This window comes from Mobula hypostoma, chromosome 19, assembly GCF_963921235.1.
Source record: "Mobula hypostoma chromosome 19, sMobHyp1.1, whole genome shotgun sequence".
Classification (NCBI taxonomy): Eukaryota; Metazoa; Chordata; class Chondrichthyes; order Myliobatiformes; family Myliobatidae; genus Mobula; species Mobula hypostoma.
This window is the reverse complement of record NC_086115.1, coordinates 4,356,225-4,378,845: the sequence shown is the minus strand read 5'-3', so window position 1 is coordinate 4,378,845 and position 22,621 is coordinate 4,356,225. Positions and strand designations below refer to the sequence as shown.

General features: G+C 42.5%; 1 protein-coding gene across 1 annotated transcript in view; it reads left to right on the top strand.

Moving 5' to 3' along the window:
• LOC134358777 (VPS10 domain-containing receptor SorCS1-like) overlaps positions 1–22,621 on the top strand; it is a 1,326,002-nt gene that overhangs the window by 1,087,484 nt on the left and 215,897 nt on the right. The window contains exons 8-12 of the mRNA XM_063071254.1: positions 1,502–1,591; positions 4,838–5,017; positions 11,484–11,630; positions 13,456–13,558; positions 17,334–17,422. Of these exons, the coding sequence (XP_062927324.1) occupies positions 1,502–1,591; positions 4,838–5,017; positions 11,484–11,630; positions 13,456–13,558; positions 17,334–17,422 (609 nt within the window). The remainder of the gene's footprint in view (positions 1–1,501; positions 1,592–4,837; positions 5,018–11,483; positions 11,631–13,455; positions 13,559–17,333; positions 17,423–22,621) is intronic.

Genomic DNA, 22,621 nt, shown 5'->3' with positions numbered 1-22,621 from the left:
GTTCTCCTCGCTCATGCCACTCGGCCGATAAGGAACTTCACAGAACCATGCTGTCCAGCACTGATACCTTACTTTCGAAGATCTTTTTTCACCATACAACCAGTACTTGAAGTTCTTCCTAGGAGATTGTAACTCTTCTTTCTAATCCACATGTGCATGATGACATCACCAGCTATTTTAGCATTATCAGGGTGAATACATAAGTGCACCTTAACAATAAAAAATGGTATTTAACAGTCACCTGGTTACATTTATATAGCAGCAAAAATGTACCTGAATTGATCTTTAGAACATAACACATGGGACGGGACTGTGCAACACAGGAACAGATGCTTTGGACAGGATATGGTGCTGAACTAATTAAGCTATTGACAGCTAATTCAATAATCTCCTGTGCCTGTACATGGTCCTTATCCCTGCATTCTCTGTATATTCATGTGTCTATCTACCAGCCTCTTACATGCCTCTACTACCTCTGGCAGCACATTCCAGCCATCCACCTCTCTGTGTAATAAAACTTGTCCTACCTTCTGCACTGAACGTGATGCCAAAATAAATAAAAGAAGCAAAGAGAATTAAATGCAATATGTGTACTCCACATGTGCCATTTTCCAAAGCTGTAAAGTGACCTCCTGACTCTCAAACAATGCCTCCACAAATAAAGGCAAGCATCTCTGTTACACTTTATCAGCTTGTGCAGACACTTTCAGAGGGCTATGGATTTGGAAACCAAGATCCCTCCCTACATCAATGCAGTTAAAGGTCCTGCCATTAACTGTGTCCTGTCTCTAACTTATAGTCTCCCAAAGTGCAACAACTTAAACTCCATCTACCATTTCTCCAACTGCAACTGACCTGTATTCTACAGTCTCCTGTAGCTATCCATCAATCGTTCTGTCATCGGCAAACTTACACTCATCCAGTTCATTTATGTATATCACAAATAGCAGAGGTCCCAGTACAGATCTCTGCAGAAATCCACTAGTTACTGGAATATTATCTGAAAAGCAGAGTTACGGTTGAAGGTACGATAGCAGCAAGCCATTTTGGGTACTTGTTATAAGAAGGACCCGGCTGGTGGTGTAGTGGCATCAGCGTCAGACTTCGGGACGAAAGGTTCTGAGTTCGAATCCAGCTCCGGCTGGCTCCCCTGCCCGCTTTCCATCTGTGCTGGGTTACGAGCTGGCGATCTCTTTAGAAACTCACCAGGCAGAAGGCAATGGCAAACCACTGCTGTAACTTGCCTCGGTACGTGGTTCCCCACTATGTCAGAGAGGCGTGGAGGGAAATCGTCCGCTATCCGGAGAAACTCCAGATGTGACGTACCTTTCCTTTTATTATAAGAAGAATCATTGTCTACATATTATGAGGTTCTCAAAGTGGCTTTTTGTCTTTTGTATTAGCGAGATCAAAAACACTTGCCTGCTCTTTCTTGTACATTTGTGCAGCGTTACTTTGCTGCCTGATGATAATTTATTCAACTTTGTGATTTGTTCCCTAGGTAACATCAGGTGGACGGGTAACCTACTACGTGTCATATCGCAGAGAAAGCTTTGCAGAGATGAAGCTCCCAAAATATTCATTGCCCAAGGTAAAAACTGCACATTATCAGCAATCCTCAGAAATCAGCAAACCTTTTCCTTCACCTTCACGGTCATCTCAAGTCAGGTCAAGTCATGTACAAAAGAAATAGGTACAGTGAAAATCTTCATTGCAGCATCATCGCAGGACCCATACAAAACATAAATTAGTCAAGACAGGGAAGACAATAAGAATTTTGAAATCTTATGTTTGTGAATCTATTAATGAGGGAGCCAGAAGGAAAACTATGCTCAAGCCGTTTGGTCAGGACTTTGAATTCGATTTTTATCTTTGATTGATCGTTGTAATTTGACAGATCACAAAAAAGAGAAAATCTGCAGATGCTGGAAATCCGAGCAACACACATAAAATGCTGGAGGAACTCAGCAGGCCAGCCAGCATCTATGGAAAAGAATACAGTTGACGTTTACTCCTTACGCAACTCCTTTGCCTATCCATCCCTCCACACTGATCTCCCTCCTGGTACTTATCCTTGCAAGTGGAGCAAGTGCCATACCTGCCCCTACACCTCCTCCCTCAGTACTATACAGGTCCCTAAACGTCCTTCCAGGTGAGGTAACACTTCACCTGTGAGTCTTCTAGGTTTATCTACTGTATTTGGTGCTTTCGGTGTGGCCTTCTGTATATCAGTGAGACCCAATGTAGATTGGGAGACCACTTCGCCGAGCACCTATGCTTCGTCTGCCAGAAAAAGCTGGGTCTCTCAGTGACCTCCTATTTTAATTCCCATTCCAACATATCAGTCCACTTGCCTCCCAGTGGCCTCCTATTTTAATTCCACTTCCTCCACTGCCGTGATGAGAACTCACTCAGGTTAGAGGTCCAACACCTTATATTCTGTCTGGGTAGCCTCCAACCTGATGGTATGAACATTGATTTCTCAAACTTCCGGTAATACCTCCCCCTTTCACCATTCCCCATTCCTATTTCCCTTTTCCCTTTATCTCCTTACCAGCCCATCACCTCCCTCTGGTGCTCCTCCCCCTTCCCTTTTCTCTATGGCCTTTGGTTCCTTTCATGTCAGATTCCCCCTTCTCCAGCCCTTTATCTTTTTCACCAATCAACTTCCCAGCTCATTACTTCACTCCACTTCCCAGTTTCACTTGTTATCTTGTATTTCTTCCTCCTGTCACCCCTCCCCCACCTTCTTACTCTGACCTTTCATCTTTTTCCCTCCAGTCCTGATGAAGGGTCTCGGCCTGAAACATTGACTGTTTACTCTTTCTCCATAGACGCTGCCTGGCCTGCTGAGTTCCTCCATAATTTCATGTGTGTTGATTGTAGTTTGTCAGTCTAGCTGTATCCTCTGTGTTGACACTATGAGGAGAATGACCAGCTCATTGGCCAGGACTCCATTTATGAATCTCTCCTAACACTCACATTGGTTGATGTGATATCAATGGAAATCCAACGACACAGCTCTGAAATGAGCCAGGTAACGAAAGTGGAGGGAAATGCAGAGGTAATGAGAGCAAGGAATAAGTCAGTAATAGGTCAAAGCCTAGGAGAGACCATACAGTACAAAGCCATACTATAGGAACAATGTGGGAGCTTTGGAAAAGGTGCAGAAGAGATTACCAGGATAATGTCTGGAATAGAGGGTGTGACCTGTAATGAGAGGTTGGATAAGCTGGGGTGTTGGATAAGGACTTTCACGATTTAGACCCAGCAACGAAGAAGGACCAGTGATATATTTCCATTCCAGGATGGTGTGTATGACTTGTAGGGGAACATCCGGATGGTGGAAATGGGGTGAGGTACCAATTAATATGTTCTTCGTTATGTTAGGAATGTAATCCAATAAAACTTTAGTGCAGAAAGAATTAGGCCTTGTTCCAATTCGAGGAGAAAATGGTGAAAAGTATTCCCTCACAATTAAGCATTTAGCAATGTCTCCTTTCTTCCGTATGACAATTGCTAAGTCACAGTCCCAACAATTGGCTGAGTAACAGGCAAAAGAGACGCTGAGTCTGCTAAGCTGATAGTCGTATCAAGAATGCTCCATAGTATCTTCAGATACACCAGAGGAAATATGGCTAACTAAATTCTGGTAAACTTGCTAAAAATGGGGATGCTTGTTGACCATTTGATGCAGACCTGAAGCTTGTTGGTTTAGGTTTGAATCTCCCTTCTGCAGGTGCACTATTACAGATCAGTCAGAATCACCATCAGATTTAGATTGAAACTGATTGATCATTGATTTAGATAACATGAAATTTGTTGTTTTGCAGCAGTATTACAGTGCAAAGACATAAAAATTACTATGAATTATAATAATATGTAATTCAATAAAAGGAATAACATCTAATGTTTATGCATTTATGGACTGTTCAAAGATCTGATGGTGGTGGGGAAGAAGCTATTTCTGAGAATTGAGTATGTCTTCAGGCTCTTGTACCTCCTCCCGATGGTAGTAATGAGAAAAGACCATGTCCAGGGTGATGGGGATCATTAGCGGTGGATGCTGCCTTCATCGTGAACGGCTGCGGAATATACTCACAGGACATATTCTGGACTTTGGCCAGTGGTGTTAAACAGGTTACAATGTATTCCTTTCTTCTGATTATCCACTCAATTGAATCACTTTGATCCATGAATTAACCCCTTTTTAGAAACACCTACAACATGTCCAGCTATGCACTTTACCCCCCTGGCTCTCCTGTCACCTCTTCTCTTCTCCTTACCTGTCTGTTACCTCCCTCTGGTGTTCTCCTCCTTCCCTTTTCCCCCATGGTCCATTCTCATGTCCTATTAGATGTCTTCTTTTTCAGCCCTTTAACTTTTCTACCTATCACCTCCCAGCTTCTCACTTTAATTCCCCTCCACTACCCACCTACCCACCTACCCAACTTCCCCCTCATGTGGCTTCACTTATCCCTTTCTAGCTTGTACTCCTTCCCCTTCCTGAACTTCTTCCCCCTTTCTTTCCTGTCTTGGTGAAGTGCCTCAGCCCAAAACGTCAATTGTTTATTCCTTTCCATTGATGCTGCCTGACCTGCTGAGATCCTTCAACATTTTGTGTGTTACATTCTCCCCAGAGCCTGTTTCTCAAAACATAGGAGTCATAATCTGACTTGCTTCAGGTGTACAGCCCTGGTCATCCTTGTGGTAAATGGATCCATTCAGGCCACAGGTCTTGCAGAATTATCGCAAGCCTCATGGATTTCCCTTGAGATTTGCAACTGCGTTGCTGTCGGCTCAGCGTTACTTATATGCAGCTTTTCTGTCTTGGCAGGATATGCACATTATTAGTACGGATGAAAACCAAGTCTTTGCTGCGGTGCAGGAATGGAACCAAAATGACACGTATAATCTGTATGTGTCTGATGCAAGAGGAATCCACTTCACAATTGCTTTGGAGAATGTGAAAAGCAGCCGAGGCCCAGAGGGGAATGTTATGATTGACCTTTATGAGGTAACGTAATGTCTGTTCTCAACAGCACACAGAAGATAAAGGTATCTGGGGAAGCATGATGCCAGGAAAATCTGACCATTTACATGACAAGTGATTAGCTGGTGTATGTTATTGCAGTGATACATCTGAGAAATAGATCTGATTATTCAAGACAGCATCAAATTGGAAGGGAGTTAATGTACTTGTTGCTAAATGCCAGGATGTATTAAATGAACAATGTTGTTTGACGAGCATTACGTTCCAGGTTAAACATTGCTGGATAAAAAAAATCCATAAAACTCAAAACACTTTTCCTGGAGATTTATAAATAATTACTTTTTAGTTTGCGCACACAGAAAGCAATTTCAAAATCTTCAGTGGTGATTTAAGCTATATCCTGTGTATGGAGATCTCTCCTGAGCATTTATGCTGAAATAACTTTGAAGGTCTTTACTGTGTAGTTGATTTGGCCAATCTCTGCTAATTGTGTGAATCTATCTCAAAGTGCATCTCAACCTCCCTATGGGAGCTGGTTTTTAGAGACTTCATGAGCACTGATGGTATAAAAAAATTCCTTTGGGTCCTGAATTCACGTGAGCCCTTTTTGAGGGTTGATCTAGACTTGAGTGGGATGACACAGAAACTGCGCAGTAAACTTCATCTCAATTCTCTATCATCGTCTGGACTATCGGATACAGGTCTGGTTGCTCCATTGCAGGAAGGATGTTGAGGCTTTGGAGCTGGTGCAGAAAAGGTTTACCAGGATGCTGTCTGGATTAGAGGACCTGTGCCTGCAACACTCTGCCAGGTGAAGTGATAGAGGCAGAATTTAAGAGACACTTAGATAGACACATGAATGTGAGGAAGATGGAAGGATGTGGAGATTGTGTAGGCAGAAAGGATTAATTATGTTGGATATTTGATTACTAATTTAATTGGTTCTGCTCAATATTGTGGGTGGAAGGGCCTGTTCCTGCACTGTACTGTTTTTGTTCTTTGTTCTATGTTCTGTGGATAAGGTTCCATACCTTTGCCACAATGTTCATCACATTACAACCAATCTGAATTATGGAAATACACATCATAGAAAAACTACCCATACCCTCATACTCTGATAGAACTTTGATGGAAGTTTATAAAATTATGAGAGGCATAGATGGAGTAGACAGCTGATATATACGGTTAAAATGTCTAATCCAAGAGGTCATGGATTTAAGGTGAAGAGGGGTAGGTTTTCTTAGTGTTGTGTATTCAGTATGTTGGCAATATTTGGGTAGATATAGCCATTCCAAACACACATAACATACAGAAATCAAAAAGTGAAAAACATCAGAAATATGATGAATTAAAAGCGGGAATTGAATGACTATGGAACATGAACAGGGTACACATTGTCCCAATAAACCCAGTTGTAGAACTGATATCATCCCAAAGTCACTACACAGTAGCATTTTACAATTAGACTTACACAGTAATATTTATGTAAATCTATAGAAAGCCACAATACTAAACACCGCTAGAGTAGTCCGAAAGTTCCTAGCAATTGAGAAATGAGTGTGCTTGGCTATTCCCATACCTCAGGTTTTAGCAGCTTGAGATTAGAAAAAAAATAAAAATAATAAATAAATAAATAAATAAATAAACAAACAAACAATAAATATCAAGAATATGAGTTGAAAAGTCCTTAAATTGAGTCCATAGGTTCTAGGGATATTTCAGTGATGGGACAAGTGAAATTTAGTGAAGTTATCCCAGTTAGTTCGAGTGTCTGATGGTTGAGGGGTAATAACTGTTCGTGAACCTGGTGGTATGGATCCTCAGGCTCCTGTACCTTCTCCCTGATGGCAACAGCGAGAAGAGAGCATGACCCGGGTGGTGGGGTCCCTGATCATAGATGCTTCTTTCATGTAGATATGCTCAATGCTGGGGAGGGGTTTACGCATGATAGCCATATCCACCAGTGTTTGTCGGATTTTCCATTCAAGGGTGTTGGTGTTTCCATACTAGGCTGTGATGCAGCCAGTCAATATATTCACCACGCACCTATAGAAGTTTGTCAAAGTTTCCGATGTCATGCCAAATCTTCGCAGACTCCTAAGGAAGTAGAGGTGCTGCCGTGCTGTCTCTGCAATTGTACTTGAGGAAACTTCTGAAAAATGATATCCCTGAGGAATGTAAAGTTACTGACCCTCTCCACCTCCGATCCCTTGATGAGGACTGACTCATGGACCTCCGGTTTCCCCCGTCCTGAAGTCAATCATCAGCTCCTTGCTCTTGCTGGCTTTGAGTAAAAGGTTGTTGTTGTGGTAACGTTCAGCCGGATTTTCTATCTCCCTCCTATGTGCTGATTTCTCACCACCTTTGATTCAGCTTATGACAGTGACATCATCAGCAAACTTAAATATGGCATTAGAGCTGTGCTTAGCCACACAGTCATAAGTGTAAAGTGAGTAGAGCAGGGGGGCTAAGCACACTGCCTTGCGGTGCACCTGTGCTGTTGGAGATTTTGGAGGAGATGTTGTAGCTAATCCAAGCTGACTGGGGTCTGCAAGTGAGTACAAAGATACTGAACTGAAGCCTGCAGATATCTAATGGAGATCTTACACTGAAGAAAAGATAACTCCTGTGGGAATGACATTTGTAACAGTGAAATACAACAACCAACAAGCCACATTGGGTTTATATGTGGTAAAAACAGGAGAGCCAGTATTGTGGTGGCTGAGACAACTACGACTTGATTGAAGATCTATTCATCATGGTGGCATCCGTTAGTCTCGCGAGACCATGGATCTGCACCTGGAAAGTCTTGCAAGTGTCCTCTCCAGGGTGCAGGCCTGGGCAAGGTTGTGTGGAAGACCGGCAGTTGCCCATGCTGCAAGTCTCCCCTCTCCACGACACCGATGTTGTCCAAGGGAAGGGCAAGGGCCGATACAGCTTGGCACCAGTGTCGTTGCAGGAGTTGCCGGAACAAGGTTGAAGGCAACGTCAGACTGCCTTAGGGACCCCAGCTCCGGATTTGTCCTCAGAGTTTACTCCCGAAGCTTTTCCCATGAGTGGGTATGGCCGCAAGGCAGCGGAGGTTTGAAATCAGAGTTTTCCCTCTCTTAGATGGACTGCCTTCCCAGGCTGACGAGCTCCATCTACCCGAAGTGCTGGTTTTAAGGTGCCAGGACCTGCTTTCGCCCCTTCTCCTGTCAGTAGAAACAGTTCCGCCGGGCTTAGAGGCTAAGCCACACGAGAAGGCCAGGAGTTGGACTTGGTTGTCAGAGGCTATTTGAGGCGCATGCCGTGAGGAGCACTTTTAGGTAGTGGGAGCTTGTCCCCACTACCACTCCTCGGCTTGACAACCTTGGATCACATCATATGCCTACCACATCTCCTGTAATAGAATCAACTGAAAGTGAATTAAGAAAGGTAGTGGATAATGGCACAGCAGTGTTCAAGGACGGCATTGGAAAACTCAAATATATCAAGGGTAAAATTGTGTTAAATGAAAATACCACATCCAAGTTTTACAAAGCCCGCCTGGTTCCTAATACCATTTGTGATAAAGTAGCCAGTGAGCTAGATCGAATGGAGGCTGGAGGAATTCTTTTCAAGTTTGAGTGGAGGCCATGGGCAATGCCAGTGGTCCCAGTAACTAACAAGCATGGGTCTGTCAGGGTCTGTTGTGATTTTAAGGTGACCATCAACCCACTACTGAAAGTAGATCAATGCCCTCTGTCCAGGATAGAGGATACTTTTGCAAACCTTTCTGCAGGGAAACACTTCAGCAAAGTGAATTCAACAGATGGACATGGAAAAAGAATCCGAAGTGTTTCTCACCATGAACATTCACAAAGGGCTTTATCACTATAATAGGCTTACTTTTGGAGTAGCATCTGCACCTGCCTTCGAGCAGAAAGCTATAGACCAAGTGCTGCAAGGCTGCCCAGGCACTCAGAATTACCTGGATGGTATCATTATTACTGGTGAGAATGACAAGGATGATCTCCAAAATCTCAAGACAGTGTTAAAAAGATTAGATTATGGGCTCAGAGCATGACACCACCAAGTCTGAATTCTTTAAACTAAGCATTGCTTACTGTGGTCACACTATTAACGCAGAAGAATTATAAGTGTGTGAGGAATGTCCCAGGCTAAAGGACGTGTTACAGTTGCGGTCCTTTTTAAGTTTTGTTGATTAGTATAACAAGTTTCTGCCAAACCTGGCTACTGTGTTCCAGCCCTTGAAATCATTACTATAGAAAGGGAAGAAATGTCAATGAATAAAGCAGTGTGAGGTGACTTTCCTAAAGATAAAAGAAATGGTGTTGTCAAACACTGTCCTCACACATTATGAACCATATCATCCAGTGAAGCCTTCCATGCATTGTTTGGGATGCCGACACATCCAGAAGAACGGTATTCAGAGCTGTCAGAACCATGTCCTGCAGCCCCAGAGTCAACTCCTCCAACTACGACGGAGGTGGCCCCAGAACTTGAGATGGTTTCACAATCACGAGCCTCACCTGCCAAGCAGAGTGACCCCCTCCTTGTCAGGAAAGATATTATCCCACAAGTGTAAGAAATCCTCCACTGCGGTGGCAATTTAAAATTTACCATGCTGCAGATGTCTATATAGTAGTTGTATACTGTGTAAATATATTGATTGATTACATATTCTTGATCGTTTAAATAATTCATGATGGCTTGTATGTAAAACTGTGAATTGCATACATTATGTGCTACCATGTGTGTGACTTGTTTAAAGTAGAAACAAAAGTTATTCCCAGCTCAGTGTTTTTGATTTCAATTAGTTTAATGTTTTGGAGTTATAACACATACAGAGTGGCGGGTACATGGAATACAGTAACAGGGGTAGTTTTGGAGGCAGCTATGAAGGTGGCGTTCAAGAGGCTGTTAAGCAAACACATGAATGTCCAGGATATGGGTCATGAGCAGACAGCTGCTATAAAGGATCCTTACATTAATTAGTTTGGCATGTCATTGTTTGCTGATTGGCCTGTTCTTGTAGGTGCAAAGGCAACCTTTGTTCAGAAAATGGCTTCAGAACCAACGCCATAAAAATTCTGTTATTCATAGTTGGAAAAGATATATTTAAGACTCATTCCAGGAAATTCCTTATGTGAAGATGGAAACCATGGCAAATAATAGAATAATGAAGTTGTCGGGAGTGAAGGAAAATGTACAGTACAGCCTGGGTCACTGAGTCAGCCAGGCTGAAAGCCCTTCCCCGTACACAGGCTGTCTGACCCTGTTTTATAACTGATGGCCATAAATGGTGGATCCCCCAGCTGTGATCATGAGATGGGTTAGATCCATGCCAAAATCCCATTCAGACACAACAGATTCTGCAGATGCTAGAAATCTAGAACAGCACACACAGAATGCTGGAGAAACACAGCAGGTCAGGAAGCATCTGTGGAAGGAATAAGTCAGTGTTTCTTTTATTTTAGTTATTTATTTTTGTATAGAGATACAGAGTGGAACAGCCCTTCCAGCCTAATGAGCCGCACTGCCCAGCAACTTAACAATTTAACCCTAGCCTAACCACAGGATAATTTACAATAACTAATGTAATTCTCACTTCGGCTAGCAGCTTAATATAGAAGGTGATAGCCTCGGCCCGGCCAAACTTAAGAAATCTCGTTTGGGTGGATGCTGCGTGATGTGTCCCCTGTTACAAATCAGTACCCTGAAATAACAAATGATAAACAATATCTGATTAAACGATTGAGCTTTCTAATTCTTATTTTGACTATATGGTTAGTAAAGAAAACAAAAAAAAAGGGTCCAATCTCATGAAACAGTCTATTGCACAATGTTGGAGTTCACTGATAAGCTGGTCGTCCACCATCGACCTCCTCCGCTGACCTCCAGACCTTCGCTCCAAGTCCACTCCATCTGGCAGTCTACCAAATCTTTCCCATTCGCATCTTCTCTCCTCTTCTCTCCCCGGTAAAAGACCGCAAAAATCTCTCTTCTGACTCACAAGGAAGAACAATATTTCTCTCATTGGATAGTCCCAGCATTCCAAACCCTGTTATCTCCAGTCATAACCCAAACATTGCTGCTACACAGAAACTATTATATTAGCAGTGAAACCTTATAACGTGTTACACTAATGAACCTACTAACTGGTGCATCTTTGGACTATAGGAGGAAACTGGAGCACCCGGAGGAAACCAATGCAGGTCACAGGGAGAATGTACAAACTCCTTGCAGGCAGCGCCAGAATTGAACTCCAAACTCTGGAACACCCCGAGTTGTAATAGCGTTGTGGTGACCGCTACGCTACGGTGGCACGATCATGACACTTCAGGCCGTGACCTTTCCTCAGGACAATATATGTGGTGTGGCCTGCTGAGTTCCTCAAGCATTCTGTGTGTGGCTGCTCAAGATTTGACTGAGTTGACTTGAATGCGGTTTTAAAACTAACCCCCATTTTAGTTGATGGTATTTCAATTGTAACCATTTTTCCTAGGTAGCAGGGATAAAGGGAATGTTCTTGGCTAACAAAAAGGTACAAAAGCAGGTCAGGACTTTCATCACGTACAATAAGGGACGAGACTGGCGATTTCTGGAGGCTCCCACCACAGATCTGAAAGGCAAGGACCTTCACTGCCTTCTGGTAAGCCACCACATCTAGTTTCCCACACCCTCACCCCCCCTGTGCAAACTCCATGCAGACAGTGCTAGTGGTCAGAACTGAAAAAGAGCTCTACCACGTTATTCTTTAACGAGTCTTTAGTTTAAAATAATGTACGCTGGACAAATCTAGGTAATTCAAGAAGGAGACTGAACATCATGATCAGTCTGGTCTTAGAGCCAGCAGTAACTGAGTAAAATGATAGGCCAACGCTAATTGTATGTTTACTGACATTTTGATTGTATTTGAAAATTTATCGAATAAAAGATTGCAAGCTTTTCTTGCTATTGACTTTATACTTTATTGTCGCCAAACAATTGGTACAATCATCACAGCGATATTTGATTCTGCGCTTCACACTCCCTGGATTACAAATATTAAATATTAAAATATTAAAATAGATGAAATCAGTAAATTTTAAAAATTTAAATTATAAATCATAAATAGAAAATAGAAAAATGGGAAGTAAGGTAGTGCAAAAAAACCGAGAGGCAGGTCTGGATATTTGGAGGGTACGGCCCAGATCCGGGTCAGGATCCGTTCAGCAGTCTTATCACAGTTGGAAAGAAGCTGTTCCCAAATCTGGCCGTATGGGTCTTCAAGCTCCTGAACCTTCTCCCGGAGGGAAGAGGGACAAAAAGTGTGTTGGCTGGGTGGGTCGTGTCCTTGACTATCCTGGCAGCACTGCTCCGACAGTGTGCGGTGTAAAGTGAGTCCAAGGACGGAAGATTGGTTTGTGTGATGTGCTGCACCATGTTCATGGTCTTCTGCAGCTTCCTTCGGTCTTGGACAGGACAACTTCCATACCAGGTTGTGATGCACCCTAGAAGAATGCTTTCTGCAGTGCATCTATAAAAATTAGTGAGGGTTTTAGGGGACAGGCCAAATTTCTTTAGTTTTCTCAGGAAGTAAAGGCACTGGTGGGCCTTCTTGGCAGTGAACTCTGCTTGGTTGGACCAAGTCAGGTCATTTGTTATATTGACCCCGAGGAACTTAAAGCTTTTGACCTGTTCCACTTGTGCACTATGTGGCAATATGGTGCAGCAATTTCACACATCAAAAAAGGTAACAAAAAAGTTGAAAGTTTAGTTGTGTGAAATTAACTTTGCCTCGGAGATGAACAACCATCCAGGAGCATAGCTGAGCTTGAGAAGCATACACTGGGTTGACAACCTGTAAATAACTGCTGGTGTCCTTAAATGGCACTGGTGTATGTCCTTTCAGATACCAAATTCTCCTTCAGCTATGCAAAGTTGAGTCCAAGTGATGGTGCAGTAGTCAAACCTGGCTGCATAATTTGGTGCCCCAATTATCCTTTTGGGTGGGCACCACATTCACCAATATGGCATCAGGTTAATTTGCTCCACATGCCATAAGTCCTATTTGAGAACACATTCATGACACTTAGTAAGAGGACAATACTTTAAATTGTGACGACATTATTTTTAAATGTACTGGAAAAAGAATGCTTGATGTAGGAATTCAATGTCGAAACCAGAAATAAAAAGAAAATTGCAGGAGATTCTCAGCAGGTTAGATAGAATCTGTGGAGAATCAACATTGGTTAGTTACTTATGACAGATCTGTTTTTCTGGGCATTTCCACCATTTTTTTTTGAATTGTTCAAATTTCTAGAATTTTGCTTTTGTAAACCTTCACTAATAGTTCCTGTCAATCGAGCTGTTTTCCTCATGGGTAACATGCAGTGAGGATCTGGATTCTTAAAAGTTCAGTTTTCCATTGATATGTGGTAGCTGTCTGATGATAATGATCTGGGTTTAAATCGTACTGTGACCCTTGTTTACAGCCATACTGCTCCTTGAATCTGCACCTGAACGTGGCACCGAATCCTTATACATCAGGCAACATTGGCAGCAAGTACTCAGCCCCAGGCATCATTGTGGCTTCAGGTACTGTATCACTCAGGTCAGGCCTCCATGTTGTTGGTATTGCTATTATTGTCACATGTACCAAGATACAGTGAAACACTTGTCTTGCAGACTGTTCGTACAGGCCAGATCATTACGCAGTGCATTCAGCTGGAATAAGGTATTCGTGAAGCTTTTCACGTTACACTTATGATACTCCCTTGCTGTTGCTGGAGTACAGAATCATATCCTAGCAACTGTGAGTCAGTGTGGGAAACTTTATTAACATTCCCAGGTGACACAGTAGCGTAGCGTTTAGTGCTGTTAGAGTACAAGTGATCCGTGTTCAATTTCGCCACCGTCTGTAAAGAGTTTGTACATTCTCCCCATGTCCATGTGGCTTTTCTCCGGCTCCCACATTCCGAGTACATACGGGTTAGTAGATTAATTAGTCATATGGGTGTAATTGGGTGATGTGCTAATTGGGTCAGCAGGGCCCATTATTGTGCTGTATCTCTAAATGTTCCGATTCAGAATTACGTCCATCCTCAGTGTGGTTTGGACCAATTTAGTGAAGGTTTTTCGATCTTTAAACCAGCCACCTATTACCAGGCAAGGGAGTACTGGCCGATGCAGTTCATCCCCGGATTCATTTCCACTTTGTTCCCAATTCATCATCCTATCCAAGAGGAATTCCAAATGGATTGTGCTCAGAACAAAGGACAGAAACCATTTTTCCACTTCCCTACTACAATTGGTCAGTCCCTAATGTACCCCACATTTGGTTCAGGCAGGAATTTGTGCCTCTTTTCCCTTGTACTTTAAGGAGCTTCAATTAAAAGAAAACTCACCCAAGATACATGTTGCAGCCCTCTTATTGACCTGTTCCCCCAGTCCAGAGATGCTACCTGATATTTCTCAAAGCTATTTTCTCCATGTTCCATTCTCCGATTTGAGCTGGGAAAGACTTACTGTAAGGCTGAAATCCCATTCCGCAGTACATCTCTCTTTCCCTCATTTGTGGTAGTCCTTCTGCATTCCCAGACACTAAAGAGTTAGACAGATCTTGAAGTAGGTTAACGTTGTAGGCTGAAGGTCCCGTACCGTGTTACACTGTTCTATGTTCTATGTTGGATTTCCCTCCCTAAACCTCTCTATCTCTAAGCCCCTTCCTTCTCATTTCTGCTGTGTGTCTTCAACCAAGTCTGTCATAATGTTCGCAATGCTAATGTTTGTTTGCTAACACATTATCCAGTGTCATGGATGTTACATCAGTGCAAAGTGCTGTTGTTGTCAGAGGTGCATCACTACTTACTTATGCCATTATGCCACTGGTATTTAGGGCAGCAGTGAAGGTCCTGTATCTCTTGTGACGTTCAGGGCTTCCTTCATCATGTCAGTAGCTTCCTCTCGATTTTCACTACTGTCAGTCATGCAGTCCCGAGTGGAGACTCAGGAATACCATCGCACTCAGATGTAGAAGGATTTTTCATTGCTGTTCCTGTAACAATTTTGTCTTGCCAAACAGGATTATTCACCCTGAGCTGAACCCCCAATCCTGGAGGACCAGTGGACCACTTGTAATCCGGCCTCTACCCTTTTACCTGACTGGCATGGGTGACCCTGCCAGGAGCCAAGACTTAAAGCCCTAACTCCTGCCAACATAGCTCCCTGGGTCACTGAGGCAGGCAAACCTCCAAACCATGACAAGGTTAAAAAGGTCCTCTTAGAGGAAGTGTATCAGTAAGAGTGACATTAAAATACCCTGAGACAACTTGTCCACAAGAAGAAGTCCTCTTCTTTGTCGTATCATGATATGTTTAATTCCTCTTCTTAAATGGCCTAGGATTTTCTCATGAGGAAAACCTGACAATGAATTGGTTTTCTATACAGATATTAACTGCAAATTTATCCATAATTATTTACCAAGGAAACAGTTCAAAGACCTTCTGCACAGTAATATTACTGGTAGTCCCAAAAGCAATGGACTGCAGAGACTAGTTAAAATTGCAGTGGTTTTTCACTAGAATCTACAGTTTTCAGCCAGTGTCAGCAATAGGATGAAATTTAACATCCAAGTCTATCTGACATCTCCCCAGGCTGCAGGGATGGATGGAAAGCAGGGGAGAAATTACAGCCAACCTTTAGAAAGTTGTCTGGGCCAGAACTCCATTTTAATGAGCTATCTTGTTTTTCATATCTCTTGTCAAATGACCTCATTTCCCTGAGTGTGAACTTGTGCAATTTTTTCCTCTAAGATGCTGGTGAACAACCTGATAAAATATCCTGTATCTGTTTAAAATCATTATAATTTAAATCATTGACCATGTGCTGGAGGAATTGGCATGTCAGTCATCAGCTGTGGAGGAATATGAACAGACAGTGCTGAGACGGAGTAAGAAGGTGGGGGGTGGTTAGGAGGGGAAAGGTAGGTGGGCGGATGAAAGGGCAAGATGTGAGAAGGTGATAGGTAGAAGAGATAAAGAGCTGAAGAAGTAATATTACAAGAGAGGGCAGTGGACCATGGAATAAAGGGAAGCATTTTTTCAGTGATCTAGGGGACAAATACTTGAAAGGAGCCTTTGTGCAGTTAGCAACTTATGACTATTGATTCCCTTTCATTTCCACCCTTTGTGAGAGTACGGAACTCCAGAGTCGGCCCTCTAGACAGACTAACACCCAGAGTGCCGGAGGAACTTAATAAGTCAGGCTGTATCTATGAAGGGAAATGGACAATCTACATTTCGGGTTTAAGGCCCTTCATCTGAACTGAAAGATAAGAGGGAACAGCCTGAATTAAAAAAAAAAGAATCAAGTGCTGGATGGATCCAGGTGAGCCGGTGAGAAGCAGTGGGGAGAGTGAAATTTGTGTCAGAAGCTGGGAGATGTTAGGTGGATCTATGTGAGGGGTGTGAGAGGCAGGACGGAGAATGCGAATGGTGTCAGAAGCTGGGAGATGATAGGTGGAAATGACAAAGGGCTGAAAATGATGGAATGTGGCAGGAGAGGAAGGTCGGGTGTGATACATTGGGAAGGCGGTGTGGGGTGGAATTGGGAGGAGGAGGTGGAGGAGCAAGAAATAGAGGAGGAGGTGTCGGCTGTGGTCGGGTGCTTCCCATGCATCAGCAGTTGTTGGTGCCTGGAGGTTTATGGCAGGGAGTTTCTCCCTTTGCCGCCTGCTGTCGGGGGCTCGGGAGTCAATCGACTCAGGACTTTGAGACTTTTTTTTACCATGCCCATGGTCTGTTCTTTATCAAATTATGGTATTGCTTTGCACTGCTGTAACTACATGTTATAATCATGTGGTTCTGTCAGTGTTAGTTTTTGGTTTGTCCTTTTTTTCTGTGACATCACTCTGGAGGAACATTGTATCATTTCTTAATGCATGCACGCATTTCTAAATGACAATAAGTGAGGACTGAGTGTTCTCATAATCTAATCTAAAAAACTAGGCTGAAGGGGCCAGGTGGATCAGGAAGAGTTAGAAGAGGGAAAAGGGAAGGGGAAGCCGTTACCAGAAGTTTGACAATTTAAGATTTATGTAATCAGACAGGAGAATGCTCAGCTGGAATTACAGGTGCTGTTCCTCTAATTTATGTTACCCGGCAGATGCATGGATTTTGAACCTGATCAATGCAAGACATAAATAGGTCCCTGTATTGGGAGTTAATATTAAAGAAAGTAGTTACAGCATTTCAAAGAACTTCATTGCCTTCTGTCTTCTTGCATTTTGAGGTAGTGGCCAGGTTGAAGCTGTGGATTGAAACTCTTCTTGTGCAATCAAATCTGAACTCTGGTGGCTTTACTTGAATTTCAGGCAACGTTGGCCCCAACCTACAAATGGACCAGGACAGCCCCAGCAGCAGTATGTTCATCTCATCAGATGGGGGAAACTCCTGGAGACAGGTAATGGTGACAGCAAGAAGCTTACTGCTCATGAACCAGAGCTGAGCTGACACAATCGAAATTAATTTTTTGAAGACACATAACCTTGATCAGAAACGTTGATTATCTGTGCTGGGCCCCCCACAGTTGCTGCCTGACCAGCTGAGATCTCCCAGCAGTTTGTTGATTGCTTGTGATAACAGTTTTAACTTCCTGACGATGTGTTGATACAACATATCATTTTCTCGGTGTGATAGCAACAACAGATTACCTGGAATACTGCATGCTGTTCTGGTCTACTTACCTGAGGAAAGAGACACTGGCTTTGGAGGAGGTTCACCAGATTGAATCTGAAGATGGAGGTTAGCATATGGGGAGAGACTGAGTCACCTGGAACTATACTCACTGGAATTCCGAAGAATGAGAGGAGATTGTATAGCAACATAGAGAATTAAAGGGATAATTAGATAAGACAGAGGCAGGGAAGTTGTTTTTACTGATAAGTGAATCTGAAACTAGGGGACATAGCCTCGGGGGAATAAATATAGGACAGAGATGAAGAGAAACTGCTTTTTCCAGAGAATAGTGAATCTGTGGAATTCTCTCCCCAGGGAAACAGTAGAGACTACTCAATATATTAAAGACATGGTTAGATACAGTTTTGCAGATTAAGGGTATTAGGAGTTATCGGGGAAAGGCAGGTAGGTGGAGTTGAGTAGATGGCCAGATCAGCCATGGTCTTAATGAATGTGGGGAGGAGGTTTGACAGGCCAGATGGCCAACTCCTGCTCCTAATTGTTGTGTTCTTACTTGAAAGAGTATCTATGAAGCAAGCCACTGGTGTGAAGCTCCCATCCTTGTGACTATGACTGAAGTCGGAATCCCATCTGAACATAGCAATTGCCCAGATTGATTCCTGTGCTGCCCTGCCATCTTGCAGGCAGCCTCAATAACAGCAGTCGTACACAAAGGTCTCAAGAACAAAGCAATGAGACAGCTGAGCAGTTAAGCCAGAGGAACAATGTTTCCGAGGACACTGGAGAGCATGCTGTCAGAGTTAAAAGGCTGTGTTGGTTAATCGCCTGATCCAGAAGCCAGAACCTTTGACAAGATGTCGGCACTATCGATGTTTTCCACTCATGTTGGAGGGTTTGAGGCCATAACTTGCTGATTCAGAAATGTGAACACGTTCACTGAGCCAATTTACAACTGACATTTATATCAATACATTTTAAAAAAAGATGTGCCTGACACATTCTGAAGAGTGTTGTTTAGAATTTTATCCACTGCTAGTAGGAACAGCCAAGTGAGTTTCTAGGCAGGTAACCTCAAGTAAAATGAATCCTGCATTTTCCCTGGAAACTTAAGTCAAAGGCATGATGGAAGCAGTCAAAACTGACCCAGTTGCTATTAATGACACAATTTGATGCACAGAGTAGCTGGGCAAACCCTACTGAGTCCAGATGTTTTTCTTTATTTCTGAGCTCGCATGCACTGAGGCCTTTTTTTAATGATTAGCTTTATTTGTCACATCTAAACATCAAAGCATAAAGTGAAATGCGTCATTTGCATCAACAACCATCACAGATTAAAGATAGTGCACCAATGTAGCATGCCCACAACTCACTAACCCTAAGCCTAACTGCACACCTTTGCAATGTGGGAGGAAGCTCGAGCACCCGGAGGAAAGCCATGTGGCCACGAGAGAATGTATAAACTCCTTACAGACAGCAGTGGGAATTGAACTTCGATCAGTGATCGCAGGTACCATAAAGTGTCCTGCTCACTGCTATGCTACCATGGCATTTGAATATCTTTCCCCCAAAGCATTCCCCAGTATGGTACCAGAAAAGGTAATGGTAGAGTTAATGATAAGTCTGACGGATTTTGATAGAGGAATACAATTTGATAAGAGGTATAGGTAGAGTGGACAGCTAACACCTTCTTCACAGGGTGGCAATCGCTAATAGCAGAAGACATCCTTTTAAATGCAGAGAAAAGCTTAGAGGAGATGCCAACGGTAGGTTTTTTACACAGAGTATAAGTGCCTGGAACATATTGCTGGGGCTGGTGATAGAAGCAGATATGTTAGAGACTCTTAGATAGGCATATGGATCATTGGAAAATGGAGCGTCTAGGTTATGTAGAGGGGAAGGGTTGGATTGATCATAAAAACGGTTAAAAGGTTGGTAAAACATCTTGTGCTGTACTGTTGGATGTTTGATATTTTATGGTCTATGAAATGGGTAGCACAGCTATGTAGATAATAACGCCAATGTTTCTCTTCTCTTCATTCTGGGTTCGATGCTGACTTTATGTGAAGCTTGCACATTCTCTCTGTGGTCATGTAGGTGCTTTGCCTTGCTCCCATTTCCCACCGATAGGCAGGTTGGTCACTGAGTTGGTGACTCTAAATTGCCTCCCAGGTGTAGGTGGCTGGTAGAATTGGGGAGGAATTAGTAGGAATGAGGGAAGACTAAAATGGGATAGTGTTTAATGAACAGCATAGATTGGTTGGGTCAAAGGTCCCGGCATATGACTCTGTGGTTCTAATAGGAGTTTGGCTGATGTGGAGATCACAGTGGAATCGTTATGCTGCTGTGTCTATAAACAGGATCCAAGAGTGGATCAGCAATATCTCGTCCTGTCATTAATTCAGTAAACTTCTGCTGATAAAGAAACACTTTATTGTTCGCCAGGATGTTGCACAACATCAAAAAGATCTTTCTGAAGTTTTTCTGATAAATAGTTGGACAGATATTTTCTACTCTCTAACAAAGAACTACACTTAGCACAGAAGTTACTGCGAGATGTACGTGTGGGCGATTTCAACCAATTTTCGTCAAGAGATGTAATTAACAAATGTAAGAAATGAATACTTACAAAGCCTGCGCAAACTAAACTTTAACTCAAAGTGACAGTTGGCATAAAGAGTGATTTTGAGCACACAGCAATGAGGATTACCTCAGTACAAACAAAGAACAGAAAGTTCTGAATATCTTGACCTCAGGTACTGTCTGTATTGAGTTTGCATGTTCTTGTTAAACTATAAGACATAGTTGTAGAATTAGGCAATTCAACCCATTGAGACTGCTCCACCATTCAATCGCAGATAATTTATTTTCCCTCTCAGCCTTATTTTCCTGCTTTCTCCCCATAACATTTGACACCCTTACTAATCAAGAACCTATCAAACTCTGCTTTAAATATACCCAGTTACCTCGCGTCAACGCCAACACAGTCCAAACATGCTGGGTTAGCCCGCAAGTGTCACCATGCTTCCAGCATCAACGTAGAATGCCCACAACTTACTAACCCTTACTAAGACGTATATCTTAGGAATATGGGAGGAAACCAGAGCACCTGGAGGAAATACATATGGTTATGGGTAGAAAGTACAGACAGTGGTGGAATTGAACCTGGGTTGCTGGCACTGTTAAAGCCTGCTGCTAACTGCTACGCTACTGTACCACCACTGGGAGGTACATTGTCAATGTATTAGAGGGATTAGTTCAATTAACATGCAAAATTTCCAAGACAAAGAACTGTTCAATCTCTTCCTAATGACACGTAATGACAACCAAAGACAGAAGTCTCCGAAAGTTCAATGGAAATTTATTATAAATCTATATATCAACATTGAGTCATGTCATCTGCAGAAATTTTCTGATGACTCAGCCATAGTTGGATGTATAAAGGGAGGATGGAAAGATGAACACAGGGCCCTGGTGGAGGAATTTGACAAATGGTGCAAGCTGAATCATCTGCAGCTCAACTTTAGTAAGAAGAAGGAGATAGTGATGGACTTTAGGAAGATTAAGCCTGCATTGCTCCCTGTTACTATTGATGGTGAGGAGGTGGATGTGGTGAGGACCTACAAATACTTCGGGGGCACTTGAGTGAAGGCTGTGTACAAGAAGGACCAGAGTCATCTCTACTTCCTGAGGAGACTGAGGTCTTTTGGACAATGCAGGCCTCTCCTTCACATATTCTACCAGTCTGTTGTCACCAGTACAATCTTCTATGCGGTGGTGTGCTGCGGCAATAGCATCAACACGGGTGTTGCCAACAGGCTCAATAAACTAATTAGAAAGGCTGGCTCTGTTATAGGAGTCAAACTGACCACACTGGAGGTTGTGGTAGAACAAAGGACCCTATGGAAAATCCTGGCAATTCTGGACAATGTTTCTCACCCTCTGCATGCCACCTTGGTTGAACAGAGGAACACTTTTAGTAATAGACTAAGACACTGTGCGACTCCAAAGAGCGCTATATGAGGTCATTCATACCCTCGGCCATTAGGCTCTATAATGAGTCAACCTATAGCCGGGGCAGTGATGTTAGATAGTTTGTGACAACTTATTTTTTATTCTCACTACTTCTCTTCTTATATTTGTATATCTGTGCCCTTGTAATGCTACATTGACACTGTAATTTCTTTTGGGATCAATAACATATCTATCTATCTATGTTATCATATACTACATTGAGATTTATCTCCTTGCAGGCATTTACAGGGAACAAATGAAAAACAGTAAGTGTTTCAGAAAAAACTATAGATAAATAGACAAAGACTGACACAATTCTCAACACTAACCTTCAATTTTATTGACCTCTGACTAATTTCATCACAAAAGATCAACTTTAGTTTGAGAGAAGGTCAGTTTTATAGAAACAGGAGTTTTATTCCTCCTTGACATTATGATAATGTTCTATGTTCATTACTTTCTTTCAAGAGTTAGTTCATCTGTGTCAATATTTTCATTTGTTTATTGATGTCTCTGTAAGTAACAACAGTTACCACATTCTCAGGATAATTAATTGTGTGAAACACTTTAATCCAATTGAGCATGATGTGATTTTGTCTAAATGGAAGTAATTCCAGACCCATCAATCCCACTTAAGTAAATATTTGTCCAGTTCCTTATATAATTAATTACCTTCCATGTACAACCATTCTCAGTCTTTACTTGGCAGAATTATACATTAGAAATGAGTGATTACTGAAAACAAGATAATTGGCCCATTCGTACAAAGAGAAAATGATCATTTATCAAATTAATCAAAAACATCAAAGTCTGGCAATGGAGATGGGCTGCTCTGGGAATACTCATTTGGTCTTTGTCTTCTGAAGTGTCAAGTAAGCATTTTGCATGTGCTGCTCCAGTCTCCAGGATTCTGTATAAGAAGATGGGCAGATAGATTTGCATGCTCTAGCTG